At 39.5% G+C, this 20,930-nt stretch overlaps 1 protein-coding gene across 2 annotated transcripts in view; it reads left to right on the plus strand.

Moving 5' to 3' along the window:
- CDKAL1 (CDKAL1 threonylcarbamoyladenosine tRNA methylthiotransferase) overlaps positions 1 to 20,930 on the plus strand; it is an 871,738-nt gene that overhangs the window by 789,672 nt on the left and 61,136 nt on the right. For both annotated transcript variants that reach the window (XM_073678844.1, XM_073678842.1), the window contains exon 14: positions 17,650 to 17,733. In XM_073678844.1, coding sequence (XP_073534945.1) covers positions 17,650 to 17,733 — 84 coding nt within the window. The remainder of the gene's footprint in view (positions 1 to 17,649; positions 17,734 to 20,930) is intronic.

Consider the following 20,930-nt stretch of genomic DNA (forward strand, 5'->3'; position numbering starts at 1 on the left):
GGTCTACGAGGGACCGTTCCTGTCAGACTAATCTGATCAGCTTTTATGAGGAGGCAAGTTCTGGACTGGACCAAGGAAATGCAGTGGATGTTGTGTATATGGACTTTTCAAAAGCTTTTGATACGGTTCCACACAAAAGGTTGATACATAAAATGAGAACAATGGGGATAGGGGAAAATATATGTATGTGGGTTAAGAATTGGCTAAGTGATAGGAAACAAAGGGTGGTCATTAATGGAACACACTCAGACTGGGTCTCAGTTAACAGTGGGGTACCACAGGGGTCAGTATTGGGCCCCCTTCTTTTTAACATATTTATTAGTGACCTTGTAGGGGGCATACAGAGTAATATTTCAATATTTGCAGATGACACTAAACTCTGCAGGGTAATCAATACAGAGGAGGACAATTTTATATTACAGGAGGATCTATGTAAACTAGAAGCTTGGGCTGATAAATGGCAAATGAGCTTTAATGGGGATAAATGTAAGGTAATGCACTTGGGCAGAGGAAATAAAATGTATAATTATATGCTTAATTGTAAAACACTGGGCAAAACTGTAACTGAAAAAGACCTGGGTGTATTGGTGGACGACAAGCTCACGTTTGGTGGCCAGTGTCAGGCAACTGCTGCAAAGGCAAATAAAATAATGGGATGCATTAAAAGAGGCATAGATGCTCATGAGGAGAACATAATTTTACCTCTATACAAGTCACTAGTGCGACCACACTTAGAATACTGTGTACAGTTCTGGTCTCCGGTGTATAAGAAAGACATAGCTGAACTAGAGCGGGTGCAGAGAAGAGCGACCAAGGTTATTAGAGGACTGGGGGGTCTGCAATACCAAGACAGGTTATTACATTTGGGGTTATTTACTGTGGAAAAACGAAGGCTTAGGGGTGATCTTATTACTATGTACAAGTATATGAGGGGACAGTACAAAGACCTTTCTACTGATCTTTTTACTCTGAGGCCTGAGACGAGGACAAGGGGGCATCTTCTACGTCTGGAGGAAAGAAGGTTTAATCATAATCACAGACGCGGATTCTTTACTGTAAGAGCAGTGAGACTATGGAACTCTCTGCCGCATAATGTTGTAATGAGTGATTCACAACTAAAATTTAAGAAGGGCATGGATGCCTTTCTTGAAAAGTATAATATTACAGGTTATATATACTAGATTCCTCGATAGGGCGTTGATCCAGGGAACTAGTCTGATTGTCGTATGGAGTCAGGAAGGAATTTTTTTCCCCAATGTGGAGCTTAGTGTTTGCCACATGGGGTTTTGTGCCTTCCTCTGGATCAACATGTTAGGACATGTTAGGCTATGGGTTGAACTAGATGGACTTAGCCTTCCTTCAACCTTAAAAACTATGTTACTATGTTACTTCATGCTTCCCTCTGCCGACAAGTTTTTTGGAGATGGAAAGTTAAAAGAAACCTGTCACATCCTAGCTGCTATCTACACTGCCCCCATAGCGTTGTTAGTGATGCAATGTGCATCTCTAACAACCTTTTTTCATTAAAATTAGTGGTAGAAAATGATTTCATAACCTTTGATATACTTTGTACTACCTGCTCGTTTTCAGTCATAGGGGTGTGATACTCACATTCAGTCATGGGCAGGCGCAGCATTCAGTCACTGCTGGTGCCGCCCATGTATTTGAATATTGCTCCCGGTAAGCGCTAGTATTGTGGGGCGCAAGCGCATTTATACATGTCCAGCCGCCGCCTTAACAGTGAGGTTGTGTGATTCGAGCTTCACTGCACATGCGCTATGTTCCCCGCGTGTGCTCAGTGAAGCTGTGTAGTTTGCAGCTTCACTGCGCATGCGCTATGAAGCTCTATTCCCCAAGCGTGTACAGTGAGGCTGTGTGATTACTAGCTTCACTGCGCATGCGCTATGTTCCCCGTGCGTGCGCAGTAAAGATGCGAACTACACAGCCTCACTGCGCACGCGCAGGGAACATAGCGCATGTGCAGTGAAGCTGGTAACCACACTGCCTCACTTCGCAGACGCGGGACCAGCAACCTGAAAACGAGTAGTTAGGATAAAGTATGTCAAAGATTATAAAATCCTTATACTACCAACAATTTTAATGAAAAAAGCATGTTAGTGATGCACATTGCATCACTAATAACACTATGGGGGCAGTGTAGATAGTAGCTACGACGTGACAGGTTCCCTTTAATTCTCCAGCAGGACTTGGCACCTGTCCACACTGCCAAAAGTACCAGTACCTGGTTTAAAAAGAACAGTATCACTGTGCTTGATTGGCCAGCAAACTCGCCTGACCTTAACCCCATAGAGAATCTATGGGGTATTGTCAAGAGGAAGATGAGACACCAGACCCAACAATGCAGACAAGCTGAAGGCTGCTATCAAAGCAACCTGGGCTTCCATAACACCTCAGCAGTGCCACAGGCTGATCGCCTCCATGCCACGCCGCATTGATGCAAAAGGAGCCCTGACCAAGTATTGAGTGCATTTACTGAACATACATTTCAGTAGGACAACATTTTTGATTTTAAGAACATTTTTCAAGCTGTTGTTATAAAGTATTCTAATTTACTGAGATAATGACTTTTGTGTTTTCATTGACTGTAAGCCATAATCATCAACATTAACAGAAATAAACACTTGAAATAGATCACTCTGTTTGTAATGACTCTATATAAGTTTCACTTTTTGTGAAGAACTGAAATAAATTAACTTTTTGATGATATTCTAATTTTGTGAGAAGCACCTGTATATATATTATGCGTCTATGGACATGTGGATAAAGAACACTCCATGCAGATGTGACCACCTTTACCTTTTTCTTCTTTTATCTAAATGCATGTTTTTAGGGCTTAAAAATTATTTTTGCAATTACATCAAAAAATTTTCAGAGTTTGCCTTGTTTAGCCTCTGTGGTGTACTGTCTATCGCTGACTGCAGAACGAGTTAACTGGGAATCCATCTGTGAGCTTGTTCTGATGGCTGAGAAGAGCATTTGTAACTCTTATCTGTCTTTTTCTGAGCTGCTTTTAGCTGACATAAAAAAAAAACCATTTTAAAATGTATTCCCCTTTCTGTAACAATTATTTTTATATAACAGACACATGTTATTTTTGTTTTTTACTATTGAGCGGGATGGTAACAGCTCTTTGGATTGACAGCAGATTTTTTATTTATTTTTCTTTTTATTAATTTATTGATTTCACACATTATGCCCCTCCTTTACTTTAATAAGGTGATAAAAGACCATTGGGGGGCATTTCAACATTTAAATATTTTTTTAGTAATCTGATTTTCCCTGTAACTGTGTCTGGTATATTAGACTTGGTTACAGTGGAAATTTAGCCTCTTGGCTGGATGGTAAAGCTAACTGGGTCTCGTAGGACCCCACACATTTTGACCGTCTCTACACCCATCAATCACACTTATTTATTTTACTAGTTTATATAGTGCCATTAATTCTGCAACGCTCTACAGACATCACCACATGACACTTGGTCCTAAGGAGAAGACACTGTCAGTTTTTCCTAGACTATACACACAGTACTTGTTCAGTGCTATGTATACAGCAAATTGAAAGGGCAGAGCTTGTAATAAACCCTCTCTGCCTGCCCTATGGTGTGTCTGACAGCCAACTCCCCACTCCTGCAGCTGCACGATCTCATACTGCTGCTATACTATGCCTTGACATTTTAGAACATCACTGCAGAGTACAATACGGACCGCCTATATGTTAACCGTCTATGGAGTGTCCGGAAGTAGTTAAAAAGTAACTGTAGATTCTATGAAGGAGGAAGAAAAACTAGAGGCAGAGCTTCTCCCTCCTCTTCCCCTTACATATAATCTTATCAGTAGCAGCTGCCATCTCCTATCTCAGTAATGGGAAAGTCTGCCTTCACTGAATACAGATTTTACCTGTAACTTGAGAATTTTGAGAATGAATTATCTGTTACGGCGGAGATAGAAGCAGATTTCTTTGATAAGATATATTACAAAATTACTTATTTTCATGTGTACTATTGATTTGTGAAATAAAAATTACTCTTTAAGGACTGTAATTTCTAACAATAAAAATTCAATACTTTATCCCCATATGCTAGAAAACTCCTAAAAAAAAATCTGCAATGCACATCACCGCCACTAGATGGCCACACATATAGCCAGGCACACACAGCATACACATCTCTCATCAGAATATCACAATTTTTATATATATATATATATATATATATATATATATATATATATATATACACACATACTATTTTTTTTAAACGCAGGACATATCTGAATATGTTGAGCTAGGAGGAAGGATTGGGATGTGCATGTCTATAGGCATCTCTTACAGTCATGAAGCCTCTAACTTGTATGTTATGCAGCTATGAACACGTTTTGGACATTATTTCAATAAAGCCAATCTATAAATACTCAGTCTGTAAGTAGCATAAGGATAACATGGTGAATAACTGGTAACTTGTGCTGACTGTTATTAGTATGTGTTATCATTTGTTTGATGTATTATTAATGTTTTGGCATGGGGTCCATTATTTGGGCTATACGATGCTGTCCTGTAAATCACACTGCCTGGCAGTGTACGGGTCTTGATGGGATTCCATGGAGGTGTCAGCAGTGATTCAGACTTGGCTTTATCTGCACTAGATAGGATTCAAGCAGTTAAACACAGAAGCTTAACTCCAGTTTGCATTCAGGTCAGCGGGCTTTCTTTCGGCACAGGGTGGTGGAATTAAATAACATTTTAACAATGTAAGTCGTTACCTCCGAAACAAATGCGCGGCTTGGGTTAGTGATACCCACCGAGGAACGTCAGATTATATAGCAAGTGGGTACGACCCTCCAATCACAACTGAAAGATTTGCATGTCGCGTCCTGTTATCTGAGCAACCGAAATCTGTTTTAATGCAAATCATGTGGAACTCGTTCACTACTTATGTAAATTGGTGTCTGTTCAGCCTGATAACATCAATTTATGGAGCATGGCGAGATTTCAGCTCTTTTATTTACTCTTCTTTTAATTCATGTTCCGTTACCATAGAACAGACTGGTGAGGTTTTACCAATCGTGCCACAAGCGGAAAAGATTGGGAATACATCAGATATTTTTCACTGCTTCTCTGCAAGAAATTGGAAGGGGTCACATAGAATAATATGTATAGAGAAAGCGCCCGGATTTTGCAGTATCTATTACTCTCGATTTTGTGTGTTGAAAATACAAGTGACACATACCTGTTAGATAAATCAGATGCTTTATGCCAGGCAGTGCCCACATATTAATTGGTACTTATCAGTCTCTGGTACTGAAGAATAAAGGGGGAAAGAAGTTTTAAATTAAACTCTTCTAAAAATGTATTTCTGTATATAACTTGTATCTGTAGGCCACTTATTTCAGGTATCATAAGAAAGGTGGACGGGACAGTCAGAAAAAAATCTGTAACAAATCTATTTAAAATGACTGTTAGTGTGTCAAGTTGTCAGACTGTAATCTACCGTTGTGAAGACCTGGGTGCATTGGTGCTGCATTTATGTATTTTTTTACAACGTCTTTGTCTTTTTCGAAATAAACATTTAAAGTACTATAAACATGTTGTGTGAACCAGGCCTTAGAGAGGTTGCTATAATACATTTTCTTTAAGAGTAGCTGCTGTTTTAGTTTAAGTTTTCATAAATCAATAGTAAAAAATAAAAACTTTTTAATATATCTTAATTTCAATCCACAAGTAAAATCCGTCTTTTCGATTTCTAAAATAGGAGGTGACAGTTGGTGCTCATAAAGTTCTATGGAAAACTGTAACTGCCGCTTTAGGAGAACTTGCAGCAGAATGTCTGTGTCTGCTTCTAGCTCCTCCCTCGTTCTCTCTATAGAATGTTATAAGCACCAACTGCCATCTCCTATCTCAGTAATGGGAAAGTCTGTATTCCCTGAGTACAGATTTTTCTTATGAAATGAGAGTGAAAGATCAGTCCTGGAGGAGAAAGCGGCAGACTGCTTTGATAAGTTATACTGTATTTCAAAACTGTTTATTTTGATATGCGCCATTGATTTTTGATATGAGAAATGAAAAAACAGTTAGGATGGCTTTAAAAAATAAATAAATGAGTTTAAACGTATATCACCTACCCATATGTACTCTTCTCTGTTTACTTATACCCACCATCTATCCATGTGACCACTGTAGCCAATTACTGGCCTCAGCTGTGATACCTACCCACAGAGGCCAATAACTGGCTGCAGCGGTCACATGGGTAGACTACATGTAATGTAGGGAAGTGAACAGAAAAGGCAAGTACCCATGGTGCAGTAGTGCTTTCAGCTGGGGAGTAATGGGTTTTTTTTGGATCCTGAACAGCCACTATAGAGAACGCACATGGTTGCCATTGCCATTTTTTAGAGAAAAAAATGGCCTTAGAAGTCAATCAGAGTTCTACATTCTTTTTCAGTACATATTGCAAAATATGGTCAGAGACCTTTTTTTATTTCGGGCCCTCACATGCAGTATATGTATATTTTTCTTTATAGTCTGTTTTATCATTTTTTGTCCTCTTTTCCATATTTTCTGCTTTTTGACCATTTCCATCAGCTTCCCATCTGCCGATCTTTCAGTGCAAACAATAGTAGCTTAAAAGAGGGGCGACAAATTGGGGAGCGCAGGCAGTGAGCGTTGTGGAGAGACTTCCAGGATCTTCATTTGCTGTCTTTGAGTGATGTGGCAGATCTCATTTGTGCAACCATTTTGTATGTGTTGCTCAGGGACATGCAGATGAACGAGTGGCAGCTAATGCATTACTGAGTCACGTAAACTCCATCTGCTGTCCGTGGTGATCAGCCTTTTCACCAAGAAGAAAAAGAGGCTTTTTGTATTCTGTCCAGCAACCACTCGCTGCTGTATATATTCTTTTTCAGCTTTTATTTTCTGTGTGCTTAGCAGCAGAATGCCCGTCCCTACCTACATCGCCTAGTTCAACATTGTGCTTGCTGAAAGGGTAAATTATTGTCCCGAGATGCTAATGTCTTGGACAATACAGTAACATTGTCTCCTCTGGGACTGAAGCCACTTTTTTCTAAGTACTGTATAATTTTGCTTTGTTGTTAATTAAATGGTGGTTTGCCAGTGTGTCCCATAATGTATAGAAAAGTTCCATAAATCATCCGGGTTCACAGAGTAAAGGCTACAAGAAAGAATCCCGTTTCTGTTGGCTTCTAGCAAGGTTAGTATTGAGTACGTTGGCATGATGATAATTGCTTGGTGATCCCCAAAAATAAAATTAAAAATAATATTTTAGGAGTAGAATATGTTATACCCATCTTCACAGCATTTTACACATAAAGGAAACCCATGCAAGTAGAAGAACATGGAGACTCCATGCAGAAACCAAAAACTGAAAGGCAAATGTGTTAACCCGTCAGACATTATTCTTTGATGAAAATGTGTAGTTCTACTAGTGGTTATAATCTATCATAATCTAGGCCTTTGGCATATGACTCCACAGCTGTTGGCAGCTTCAAATGGTGGTGTGCGCCAACGACACTAGGGATGTCATAACAGAACTTGGCACCACAGTAAGAACCTTCTACCTATCAGCAGGTGCCAGGTAAACAGCTAGATCCCTAGAGTGTGATTTTTGTATTAGTATTGTACAACAGAAATTCACCTGGTATATTACCGTACAATCTGGATCTCCATGTAAAAAAATAACTAACCACTAAAAAAATGTTCTATCAATCCTGTATTTCATGTCTAAATTATATTGTATTTCCTGTGAGGATTTCTATAGGCAGTTTGCAGAAAGGTTGTATAATATAAGCGGGATAGCTATAGGTGGTGTAAAAATAGCGTTCACATCCACGCTCTGGTGTCTGTTGATGTCAGTTTTATAAATTGCACATAGTAGTTGGGGGGACCTCTAATATGATTTCCTTTAGATCGTATAGTGAGATTACAACCTGTAAATATTATATTATTTGCCAGATTCATCAAAGCAATTTCACCAGAATTCTGATGTAAATTGCGTTGAAAAATTGCAAAATTTTTGCACAGCTCATGGTGGTGCAAAAATGTAGCAACTTCTGGCATTTTCTTGCCCGTTCTCCCAGCTCTGCCAAAATATGCAGGATGGGGGCGCAGTGGGGCTGTGATGCCACAGCTCATCTAATTCATGACAAGCTGTGTCTTTGTTTACACCAGAAATTCACTCCAGGCATGGACTGGAGTAGGATTTCTAGCATGGCACACGCTACTTGTCAGATGCTCCGGTTTCACTAAGAACAAGTGCCTCTTAATGAATCAGGAGCGTCAAACTCCACGATGTCCCCTCGTCAAGACCAGCATGAAAATCATCAGTCTTGATGAATTGGTGGCCATTGTGTTACAAATGGTAAAAGACTTCTATGTGTTCAGAAATTTACAGTAATTGTCAATAACTGAAAATACAGTATCATGCTGTTATTTCTTTTTAGATATATGTGTGTGATACCCACATTGCTTAGTAGGCAGTACAGGACCATTTCATGTGTGATTTTCAGTCTGTGATTTAACAACCAACTATCGGGTTCCACCTTCCATTGTGCTTTACTAAATGGACCAAGAAGCGTCATCGCACTTTTGACCACACAAATCATTTTAGCTAGTTTTATCGTCATTTATACTTATATAATTGAATTACAGAGAACATAATCCACGGCCCTCATCAAATGTGTATTCAGTTTCTTTCATTTATGGATTGCAGGTACATGGAAGTATAGTATCCCAACGTGACCTATGGCCGTTTCGCCTGTGAATTTGCTTCATCAAGGCCTTGCTTTAAGAGAATATACTTCCAATGCACCTGTTATCCATGAATAAAGGAAACTGAATGGGCATTTAGTGAGTGGTGTGGAATATATTCTCTGAAATTGGCTTATTCTATGGATTTGTATTACTGAGCACCACCAGGAGTTCCTAAGCCATCCACACGTAAGGATCCCTACCTGTCCCTTTAGTGATGTGTTTCCCTGATGTGATTACTGCTTATGGATAGTGCCGATCCTGTTTCCTTGGTACTAGTATTATACTTATATGTCATCTGATTAGGGCTTTGCTTCATTCGCCCATGTAGCTAATTTATCTTAATGTGTAATAATGAATCCAAGACACCGATGAGTGGTACGATTCGTTAACAGCAAGCACATAGTTTGAGGAGCACTTGTCATTTTTAGGTCACAACTGCCATCCTTGAATATAATTTACTTATGAGCTGCATGGCGAGGCTTGTGTATGCTTGAAGAAGCTACATTTTCACAGCAGGAGACCGAATCAGAATGAAGCAGCGAGTTGCAGGTGCACAGCCATAGAAGAGAGCTATTTACCCTGAAGCTGGAAAGCCTGGGCCAAGAAAGCAAACGCACACACACACTCTCTTGTATATGTGCCAGAAGTATTCAGAAGGGGACCAAATAATGGTTATTCAGTTGCCTTTAATGAGATGCATTGCCCACTGCTCAAAGACTGAGGCGCTTTCTTTTCTTATGCTAATTTGGCACCATTAGAGCCTGCCCGTCTGTAACTTTTATAGTACTGTACTTAATCCGTCCTGCTCACTCAGCCCAAAAACCAGAGCAGCAAATGGCAAAAGGGCGCCTGCCTGCATGGGCTACATCTGTTGCGTAGAGCGAACATTAATTCCTGCATCATGCATGTGTACTGAGGCTTAGGGAGAATGAAGATTTCATTTCAATGAGTTTGGAAAGACCATCTTGCGGCAGAGATATGAGGCTGTTGCTTAGTGTCTTTCTTCATTTCCCCTAAACAGCCCGCGAATGTCTTATTTATGTGTAAAGTGAATCGCGGAAAGCAATTCATTTTCACCTATTCCGCTGATGGCGGCAAAACTTGTCTTAAGCGGGTTATTTATTAAGCTCTAAAACAGAATTTATTTCCCCCATACTGAATCTATTATTACAGCCAGCCAACTTCTCACCAGCGTCTGCTGCCAGTCTCCAGGGTCCTGGGTCCATATGTATATGTTATATATGTTAGTGGCGTGTGTTTAGTTTCTTGTTTGTATTATCTCTCATATTGATGTGTCTCTCATATCTATACCACTATTAGTATTACATTTAGTTCCCGCTAGAAGTGATATTATTCATGGTTCCAGGACCTGATGTTCATCAATACATTTATTGCCATAATCCACCAGAAATCACAACCATCGATGAACCTCCAGAAATCATTTCTGGTGGTTCATCAATTGGGTTATGGTTTCTGGTGTAAGGCTATGTTCCCTCCAAAAGCTGAGGTTTTGATGTTGCAGATTTTCTGCACCTATCAAATATATTAGTTTACTTGTGACATTTTTCATTACGTTTTTGAGTGCGCTTTTTTCATGCGTTTTTATCGTGTTTTTTTGTCTCTCGGTGTGTCATATTATAAATAAAGTTGCTTTGGTTTTGAGACTTCCTGGTATTTGGTTTTGACAAAACTTTATTGATAGTCATTTGTGGATTGCATGTGTTTTTGATGCTTTTCCGCCCCAGAAACGCACTAAAACACACATGCGTTTTTTTACCTGCTGATTTTCCACATCTATTGCAATTCTATCGGAAAAATCTGCATATAAAACTCAGCATACCCGCAAGAGAAATTGACATGTTGCAGTATTGAAACATGCAGTTTAGTTTAGGCTAAGTAGAAAAGAAGCTCAGTGGGCAGCAGATTCCTATAAATCCCATCCACTTTGCAGGAACTGTAAGACGTTGCGTTTTTGACTCAGAAAAAATACACAGTCAAAAACTCATCATGGGCTCACAGCCTTAGGGCTCGTGCACACCACCAATTTTCTTGTACGAGCGCCACTTGTGGTTTTCACATATAGCAGTAGTAATTATGATATTCTACGGGGCTGTGCACATGTTTGATCTTTTTCCTCGAACCATGCGGTCTGCCGAAAAAAATCGGAGACCCATCTGATTTTGATCCGAGTGTCGGATCAAAATCGGCAATGCAAGTCTATGGGTCTGTAAAAAAAAAAAATCGGACCACTCCCAGATGACATCCAAGTGTGGTCCAGTTTTCATGGCCTGACAGAATGGAGAAGGACGTTTCCATGCTGGACAAATGGTTAAAAAAAAATGAAAGCTTAGTTACTCTTAGAGCACTTACAGGGGTATTCCAGTTTAGGGAAAAATTCTTATTTTTTGTTTAAAGGCGGTACTCCCATCTCCAAGATCCTATCCCAATATGTAGTAGGTGTAATATTAATAATATTAGCAAATACCTCCAATTAGAAATGTAGTATAGTATTTTTGATTCGCTATGCCACTTACCTGTGCAGGCATCACAGGACCTTAGGTATCCACGGTTACGACCACTAGCAACTAGCTAACTGTCACTATATCAGTGGACGTAACCATAGATACCCAAGGTCCTGCAAAGCCTGCATATGAGGAAAGAGACATAGCGAATTAAAAATACTATATTACATTTTTAATTGTAGGTATTTGCTAATATTATTATTATTACACCTACTACATTTTGGGATAGGATCTTGGAGATGGCCTTTAAGGCCAAATTCAGATGTCCTGTATTGCGGTCTGAGTATGGACTGTGATGCACCTACTGTCCGCAGGTCTTCTAACCTGAACTTCTCACCCTCATATTTGCCTCTGAGGCTGTCAAATTTGGGTCAGGAAAGACAAAACAGGGGGTGGGGTGGAAAAGCGCAGTGCTTGTGTGAACCTGTATGGAAGTGGAATATACGTGCAGATACAGTGGTCTGCTCACCTGAGTGGGTTGTGCAGACCGCACAACCCAGGTTAAACAGCTACTGGCGCTGATAGCTCTGCCACGATGCCTTCAGTGTCTCCTCTGGATTAGCAGATGGAGCTTCCAATCATGTGATTCCGGGTGGGGTCACATGGGTGATGACATCATCGCAGGTCCTACAGCTGAAATTGTATCCAGTTCTCTGCAGCCTCCAGCCACAACTCCCAAGGGAAAAGTGAACAGTGTGCAAATTGAAGTGGTCAGTGGGGCGCTGGAAAAGGATAAAACAAACCTCTTTATTGAAGTTCTAATGCCCACAATGCGTTTCTGCAGCGGTCTGCTGCCTTCATCAGATGACCACTGACCACTTCAATTTGCACAAATTTGGGTCAGGAGACCACTTGCAATAAGCAATGAACCAGTACCTACTAAATAAGGTGAGATCTTAAAAGCTGTGAAGAATAGATACACAAAGTATACTGAAAAATAGGATTGTAGTGTAAGCTCTTGTTGGATAAGCGTCATTCATTGTCTAGATGTCATCTCCATGTATCATAAAGGCAGAGAGCATGTCTTGAAGGAGACGCCAGTGGTTGCAACGGAGCTGCCTCTGGTGACATCTTTCTACGTCTTATCGTATAATGTCATTGCTTTGTATGATGTAGAATAACAATTTAACATACGATAAATCTGTCTTATCACACCTATTTCTGGATCATCTTGACATTGTCACATTTCAGATCTTGTGCTAATGTAGTTTTGGTGTCTGATTTCTGGGAACACCGCCAAGCAGAAAGTGCTGAATGTGCCTAGGAATAGATATTACAGTCCTATGTAACATACAATAGAAATATGTTGTATTATGCTGGGCTGTCATCTTGAGATGGTGACCTTAGCATGCACATAGTCTGGGGCTTTATTCCTTTTGCATGTTGCATGTGGAATTAATGAAGGACTTGTTAAGAAGTCATGTCTAACACTGGCCCATTTCTGGCACTGTTCATCGATAGTAAGAAGACATTTGTCAGGGTGACTTTTGGATTGCGGCTATATGTGTGTTTCTACTGTTGGATTAGTATTAAAATGGAGCCTTAAAGGAAATCTGTCATCACATTTTTGCCTCATAATCTGAGCGCAGCATATTGAAGAGACGGAGACCATGAATCCAGCGATGTGTCACTTCCTGGGCTACTTGCAGTAGATTTTATAAAATTACTGTTTCCTCATCAGGAGATTATCACTTGAGGACTAGTAAATCTGCAGCAATGTAGTCTCCTATACCCATGAGCTTTATATAACTCTGCCTCCACCATTGATTAGCAGCTTTCTGCTTATGCACAGTGTACACAGAAAGCAGCCAATCAGGGATGTAGGCAGAGTTATATTTCGAGAACTGGTAGATCTGCATCGGATAAAACAGTGATTTTATCTAAAATGCAGCAAGCAGCATAATAAGTGACACATTTTTGGGTTCATGGTGTATTCCCCTACATTATGCTGCTCTTAAATCGAGTAGCAAATACATAGTCAGAGATTTGGTCAGTATCCGGTCAGTATTTTTTCTCAGGAGTGGAAGACAAAACCAGGAGTGGGTGATAAATGCAGAATTGGTGACTTGTTTCTATTATACCTTTTCTCTGATTGTTCCTCTCCTGGTTTTGGCTCCCACTCCTGAGAAAAAATACTGACCGATTACTGACCAAATACTGATAGTGGGGACTTGGCCAAAGGCTGTTGTACTCCCAAATTGTGTGTCCTCAAAAGGAGGTCTATCAGCAGATGAGGAAATTTCCGCGGCTGCAACAGGAATAGCCAGTTGTTTTTTTCTGCATAAAGTGGGTGCTCTGACTTGTGAGTTGCCATTATTAAAAAGTACACTTTCACCTTGATAATCCATTGATTGTCCAATAACAGGTGGCTGGCAAGAGTTGCAATAATCAGTAGATGATAGCGATAGATAGTATAAGTTTCAGTGATAGAAATTAATCTTTGTGACAAAAATGCTTGATGTTTAAAAAAATCTTAGGCTTTTATCACAATGTGACAGGTAAAGATGCCTGCTGTGTGCGTACAGCACTGGGTGTAGATGAGTGCATGTAGTACCTGTAGTGCAGTGTGAGGGGGCTGGCAAGAGGCATGCATAGTACTAGCATTATTAATGAAGGTCCTCTGGCACTATTCACAGGGGCAATCTGGCATATACAGACCTCATAGCAGATGCAGGTTTAAGAGAGTTCAAAAGAGACATGTACGATTTTGATGCAAGTCAGAGCTCAAAATCATCCATACAAATCTATGGATCCCTTAAAATCAATCCGTGTGCTGTGCGTTTTTTTGACATGGCAGTGGGTTAACACCTAAGACAGAGACCAAATAAACATATGCCCTGCTGTAAGTAAATTTAATAATAATAATCTTTATTTTTATATAGCGCCAACATATTCCGCAGCACTTTACATACTTTATCATGGCTATCCCCATTGGGGCTCACAATCTAGATTCCCTATCAGTATGTATTTGGAGTGTGGGAGGAAATCGGAGAACCCAGAGGAAACCCACGCAAACACGGGGAGAACATACAAACTCCTTGCAGATGTTGTCCTTGGTGGGATTTGAACCCAGGACCCCATCGCTGCAGTGCTAACCACTGAGCCACCATGCTGCCCTAGTAAAAGCAAAAGTGCCTTTAAATAACATAGAGTACTTAGTAAACACTGTTTTTTATATAAAAAAAAAAGCGTAAAAGCCATCCCACCAGTGTCAAGGTCTACCCAAATCGGGATGGTCCTAACCTCTAGTATTAAAACCTTACCATGTGTCATAGTGACTTCAGTGTGAAGAGCCAAGCAGAGCCGGGCCCTGAACATGGACACACAGAAAATGGGAAGATATATGTGGGTTGTATAAGCTTTGTGGGATTTTTGGGCATAGAGGAAAAATGGTAAGAACAGACACACTGACCCAACACTGATAAAAATCATTCCTTTTTTTTTTTCTTACATACAAGAAAAAAATGGATGTCTGAATGAGGCCTAATACTGCTGTGACTAGGAGTCATTTACATTCTTGGTATCTGATATCTCATACTTAATTTTTTTTTTATCCTCTTAATATATTGCAATCCTCATATTATATGGCACTGTGCACTTACAATTGCTCATGTTGCACTTCCACCCAGCTAATTCTTCTCTTTTCCATCAGGCCTATGGCATCAGGTGATTAGAAACGGACTATCTGAATCCTTCTAAGCTCTATGTACAAACATGAAATCAATTTTTCCTGTATGAGTCATCAGTCACTGCAAAAGTCCCTGGCAGATGGAAGGGGGCAGAACAGCTGGGTCAGGAGTTGACATTTATGGCATATATATTGTATAGTCCATAAATGTCTGATAGGTGTAAATTCTACTTACGGGACATTTAACTGCAAAAATCAGCGCTAGTCTAATGGTTTGTTCGCACTGAGGGTTTTTTTTAGAGGATTTAGAAGCAGATTGTGTTCCTGAATCCACATAAAAAACGCGTCAAATACTCTCTGAATAAGTTTACGACTGATTAATGGGAAAACTCCTATACTGCACACACTGCTGTTTTTTCACATTATGTTGAACATTTTGTAGTAAAACTAATAGTAAGTTTATTCAGTGAGTATTTGCAGCATGTTTAATGTGGACTTGCAGTAAAATCTGCTCCTTAATCCTCATAAAAATCTGTGTGACTAGGCCCTAAAGAAGAAGAGGCCATGCATGCACACGGCTCTTTACAATTGATCATGGATTGCTTATTCCAGCAATATATGCCATCACTTTATAAATGGAACATTGTTTAGGAATCACCAAACACTGTTTCTGCTTTATATGCAATTACTGCATGGTACAAAACATTTGCTTTGTTTCTTTGTGGCTGGATTTGATGTGCAGCTATCCATATAAAAGCTATAGATGGCAGCAATGTATAGAGCCTCGGCAGTATATAAAAATATTTCCTTCTCTATGATTTCTGAGGTCAAGGCCCGCGCTCTGTGTGATAATCCTACATATGAAACTTTATAGCCTCCAACCATTGTAAAAGGTATTGCATGCGTTAATTGAATACATTCGTACGTGCTCGGATAATATATGCAATTTGTAATGCTTTTGATCTCAGGCAGAGGGCAAAACTAGAAAGTTAATCTCCAATGGTCTGATCTCGGCTAGGACTAGCTGCCAGTAATCCCGAGCTGTTTGAACTGCAATAGTTGGTGTACATTTCACAAGAGGAAATACATTTTGTCAAGCTATTTCCAAACATTTTAATATTGGTGTTATTCCTGGCCGTGGCGGGCACTGTTAAGCCCTTCCGCGCAGTATTAACCCTCCATATAGTACAGAATGTGCACATGTGCTGTCCACAGTGAGACATTTCTGACACTTTATATATAATCAGTCACACACTAGTGTGAATATTTGCATCCTGTCCTTTTGCCTCCACTTCAGTAATAAAGGATGAGCTTTTTAACCTCTATATATACTGGTCACAACGGATGATTGGGTTACTTCCACCTCCACGTCCATTTTAACAAATAATTGCTCAGCTATCATTATACTTGATGGATTTTCATTCAGACTGCTAAAAAATGGTGCAGTACTTTGTAACTGTATCGTGTTCTATAGGCATGGCCATAAATCGCTGTGTGAAGAATGCATTGTGGTGGTCATTGCTGGAACACAGGCATGAAATATATGGCCAGCAGGTCAGAACCTAATTGGCAGTAAAGCAAGCCAGAGGCGTAGCCGAAAGCACTGGAGCCTCGGAGCAGTACCTGAGTCCGCCACCTAACGGGCCACAACTTGCCTCACACGTCATCCACTGTCAGGGTGACAAATGCTCAGGGAGGTAGCCTCTTATCCCATGATTATTAAGCAGTTAGCAGAACACATTGGGCCCGATTCATTCTTCATTTGCTTCTTTTCTTTTTCTAGTGTTTCACCAGTTTTTAATTTGTGCCTTATTCTTTTCATTTCCGCCTCTTTTTTAAAGTCTATTTTATGTATTCATCTATTTTCTTTTTTTTTTTTTATGTTTGTCATTGTAAGCAGGCAAAAGTTTAGTGGAAATGTACTACCCTCTTATAATGAGGACTGAGCACCTTTCTACCATTATTAGACTACAGATTAACCCTATATCTATCTGCAGGCTAATAGCGGTGTCCGATGAGAAAAGTTCCCTTTAACAATTACTCTGTTCGCATGAAAGGATATGTTTTGTAATATATTTTTAGAAAAGCATGCCTCTTTATTCACTTTCCAGGCAACTGTTCTCCTTCCCGCTGCCTCCTGCACTGGTCATTTATTCTGGAATCACTACTAAAATCTGACTTCAATGAAGACGGATTATGCCCTCCATGAATGATCTGGTTACGGGTGCTGCTCATAGAAATCTATGGAGCCATGGGAGGATGAAGCTTCCAATACTTGTTCTGTATCGCACTACTGCTGGCTTCACATCTACACTGCTTATTACACCTGTATAATGTTCATCATGCTGATGCTGCTTTTGAATAAAACAACATTTGCACCCCCCCCCCCCCCCCCCAAAAAAAAAAAAAAAAAAATTGGTCTCATGCATAAACTGCACCTTTGATTTTAAGGGGAGCGGGATCTCTTCTCCTCTATGCTGTGTACAAAACATCATATTAGCAGATGTTCACCCAATATGGAGCTGAGCTTGGCGACAACTGAGAATTAGAGATTGGGCCTGCAGAGGGGAAAACTTAAAAAAACAAGGCAATGTACATGGCAAATAATTGCCAGACATTGTACACATATGCAGATTATTATAAAAAAAAAATACTTTAATGAACTATAAAACACTTCAATGAACGATATACTTTCTTTTTGTTTTTGATTTACAGATTGGTCAAAGACAACAAGTCTTAGTAACAGAGGAATCATTTGACCTTCAATACTATGTTGCTCATAATCGTTATTATGAACAGGTAAGTGATGAAATATAGATAGGATAGACGTGTACTGTCATCACAACCCATCCATCTAACGTACTGACACATCAAGAATTGTAGTTTTATCTTCATCCAAACCACAATCGCTTACCCCTGACATTAAGGAAGCACTTCCATCAAAGTTTTATCCTCTTAATATATTGCAATCATCATATTATATGGCACTGTGTACTTACAATTGCTCATTTTGCCTTTCTACCCAGCTAATTCTTCTGTTTTCTCTGCTCTATGTAGAAACAGGAAGTCTCTTGTCCCTGCATTTATTATTCCCCTTTTTAAAGCCTGACCAAGCTGCTCCTTCTCTCCCCTATCAGAGACTTTTGCAGTGATGAGTCTTGCAGGGAAATAGACCTCCTGTTTCTACATACAGCTTAGGAGGATTCAGCTAGTCTCTTTATAATCAGGTGATATCATAGACCTAATGGAAAACAGAAGTATTAGCTGGGTGGAAGGGCAAAATGAGCAATTGTAACTACACCGTGATATATAATATGATGACTGCAATATGTTAAGAGGATAAAAGATTTTCTGGGAATGCTTCTTTAAAGTGAATCAGAGAAAGAAGGTCAAAAGACTTTGAGGTTTGTTAGATCCAGCAATTACCCATGAATCTCAAGTTTATATTTAGGATGTTTGACAAACTTTTTACCCTTTTTCTCTTGAGTTATTCAGCTTTTGGTGTCCCAGTTTAAACTCTTCCTACTGTATATTTTGTGATCTTGTGGTGTTTTTACAGGAATCCTAATATAAATTGACATACAAGCCATGTTGGTGGACACTCATACAGGTGCATCTTACTAAATTAGAATATCATCAAAAAGTTAATTTATTTCAGTTCTTCAATACAAAAAGTGAAACTCCTATATTATATAGAGTCATTACAGAGTGATCTATTTCAAGTGTTTATTTCTGTTAATGTTGATGATTATGGCTTACAGTCAATGAAAACACAAAAGTCATTATCTCAGTAAATTAGAATACTTTATAACAACAGCTTGAATAATCTGAAATGTTGGCCTACTGAAATGTATGTTCAGTAAATGCACTCAATACTTGGTCAGGGCTCCTTTTGCATCAATTACTGCATCAATGTGGCGTGGCATGGAGGTGATCAGCCTGTGGCACTGCTGAGGTGTTATGGAAGCCCAGGTTGCTTTGATAGGAGCCTTCAGCTCGTCTGCATTATTGGGTCTGGTGTCTCTCATCTTCCTCTTGACAATACCCCATAGATTCTCTATGGGGTTAAGGTCAGACGAGTTTGCTGGCCAATCAAGTACAGTGAGTTTGTTGTTTTTAAACCAGGTATTGGTACTTTTGGCAGTGTGGACAGGTGCCAAATCCTGCTGGAAAATGAAATTTCCATCTCCAAAAAGCTTGTCAGCAGAGGGAAGCATGAAGTGCTCTAAAATTTCCTGGTAGATGGCTGCGCTGACTTTGGTCTTGATAAAACACAGTGGACCTACACCAGCACATGACATGGCTCCCCAAACCATCACTGATCGTGGAAACTTCATACTAGACCTCAAGCAGCTTGGATTGTGGCCTCTCCACTCTTCCTCCAGACTCTAGGACCTTGATTTTCAAATGAAAATTGGAACTCTGTGATCATGTGTAGTGTGTTAATGACTGCCTTCTGGACATCTGTCAAGTCAGCAGTCTTCCCCATGGCTGTGGAGCCTACTGAAACAGACTAAAGGACCTTTTTAAAAGCTTAGGAAGCCTTTGCAGGTGTTTTTTGTTAATTATTTTAATTTACTGAGATGATGACATTTGTGTTTTAATTGGATGTAAGCCATAATCATCAACATTAACAGAAATAAACACTTGAAATAGATCACTCTGTTTGTATTGACTCTATATAATATATGAGTTTCACTTTTTGGATTGAAGAACTGAAATAAATTAACTTTTTGATGATATTCTAAATTTGTGAGATGCACCTGTAGTATCACTGGACTTGCCTCTATAGCGTATAATGTTAAATTGCAGTGAAGAGCAAACCAGCATAAAACATCACCGCACTTAAAGGGCACAGCAGTGTGACCCAACTAAAGATTCAAAAAGTGCGATCTAAATTAGGTTTTCATGCTAACTGCAAATAATTTTTATATCCGTTACTGCCAGCCTCTGTGAATGGCTGCAGATTATGATGTCTCCTTTTGTTTTTATGACTACAAAGTTCTTGAATTGCCTCAAAAAAAAATAGATTTAATACAGTTTTGCATTTGGAAACGTGTATATATATATATTTGAAGATGAGGTTAATATTGCTACCTATTTTATATGTGAGTTGTTTTATATTGTATTTAATCAATTCTTCTTCCTGCTTTGTTCACTGTTTTTAGGGTACCTGTGCACCCTACTCATCTAATATATGTAACTGTACGCCCCACACTTGTATATGTCTCTCTTGGCTATTCCTGTAAAATATAATGTATGCGGTGCTGGAAGGTTCTGTTTCCTTTATTATTGTTTATTAGACGTTTTGCTTCTTGTTGCAGCCTTGTTAACAACGCTTTATGTGTTTGTATATTTGTACCATGCGGATGCAGAAGGAGTTTTAAATGAAACCCTAATTACACTAATTTTTACCGTCTGCTTTTCATAAGACAATAGTAATTTGAAATACAGTTTTAATTACATCTATTAAAAGCTATATTACATTACAATCCTGGAAATCTTGCAGTGTTTACTGATACGACTATATATTTAAGAAAGGCAATACTGCCTCTGAAAGCTGCTGTATGGAATAATATTTAAAGGAGCAGTCCATCTCTTTTTATGGTCCCCTCTGTTACCAATCAGTAATGTGTGTACTGTCTGCATTAAAATAGTTAGCGGGTCGCTGTCTCCTGTAGTTTGCAGCGCTACTCCAGTCCTCTCCTGGCATCACATGATCACAACGGGGACCGGCCGGCTGAAACAGCGTCTCCTGGGTGGACTGGAGGTCACTTTTTTTAATGTAAGCGTATGAGACTCAGAACTAGGCTTTCTAATGGAGCCAAAAACCCATAATTATGGGCACATGATGCAGAAGAGGGCTGGAGCAGAGCTGGGAACGGCAGAAGACAGCAACTAGTAAGTATTTTAATGTGCACGCTACAAACACATATCTGATTGCCAAAAAAAAAAAAGTATAGGCAAATTGATTTAAAAGGACAGTTAAAAAAAAA

Source organism: Phyllobates terribilis, unplaced genomic scaffold, assembly GCF_046119375.1.
Source record: "Phyllobates terribilis strain yellow unplaced genomic scaffold, ASM4611937v1 Scaffold_4__5_contigs__length_816908805, whole genome shotgun sequence".
Taxonomy (NCBI): Eukaryota; Metazoa; Chordata; class Amphibia; order Anura; family Dendrobatidae; genus Phyllobates; species Phyllobates terribilis.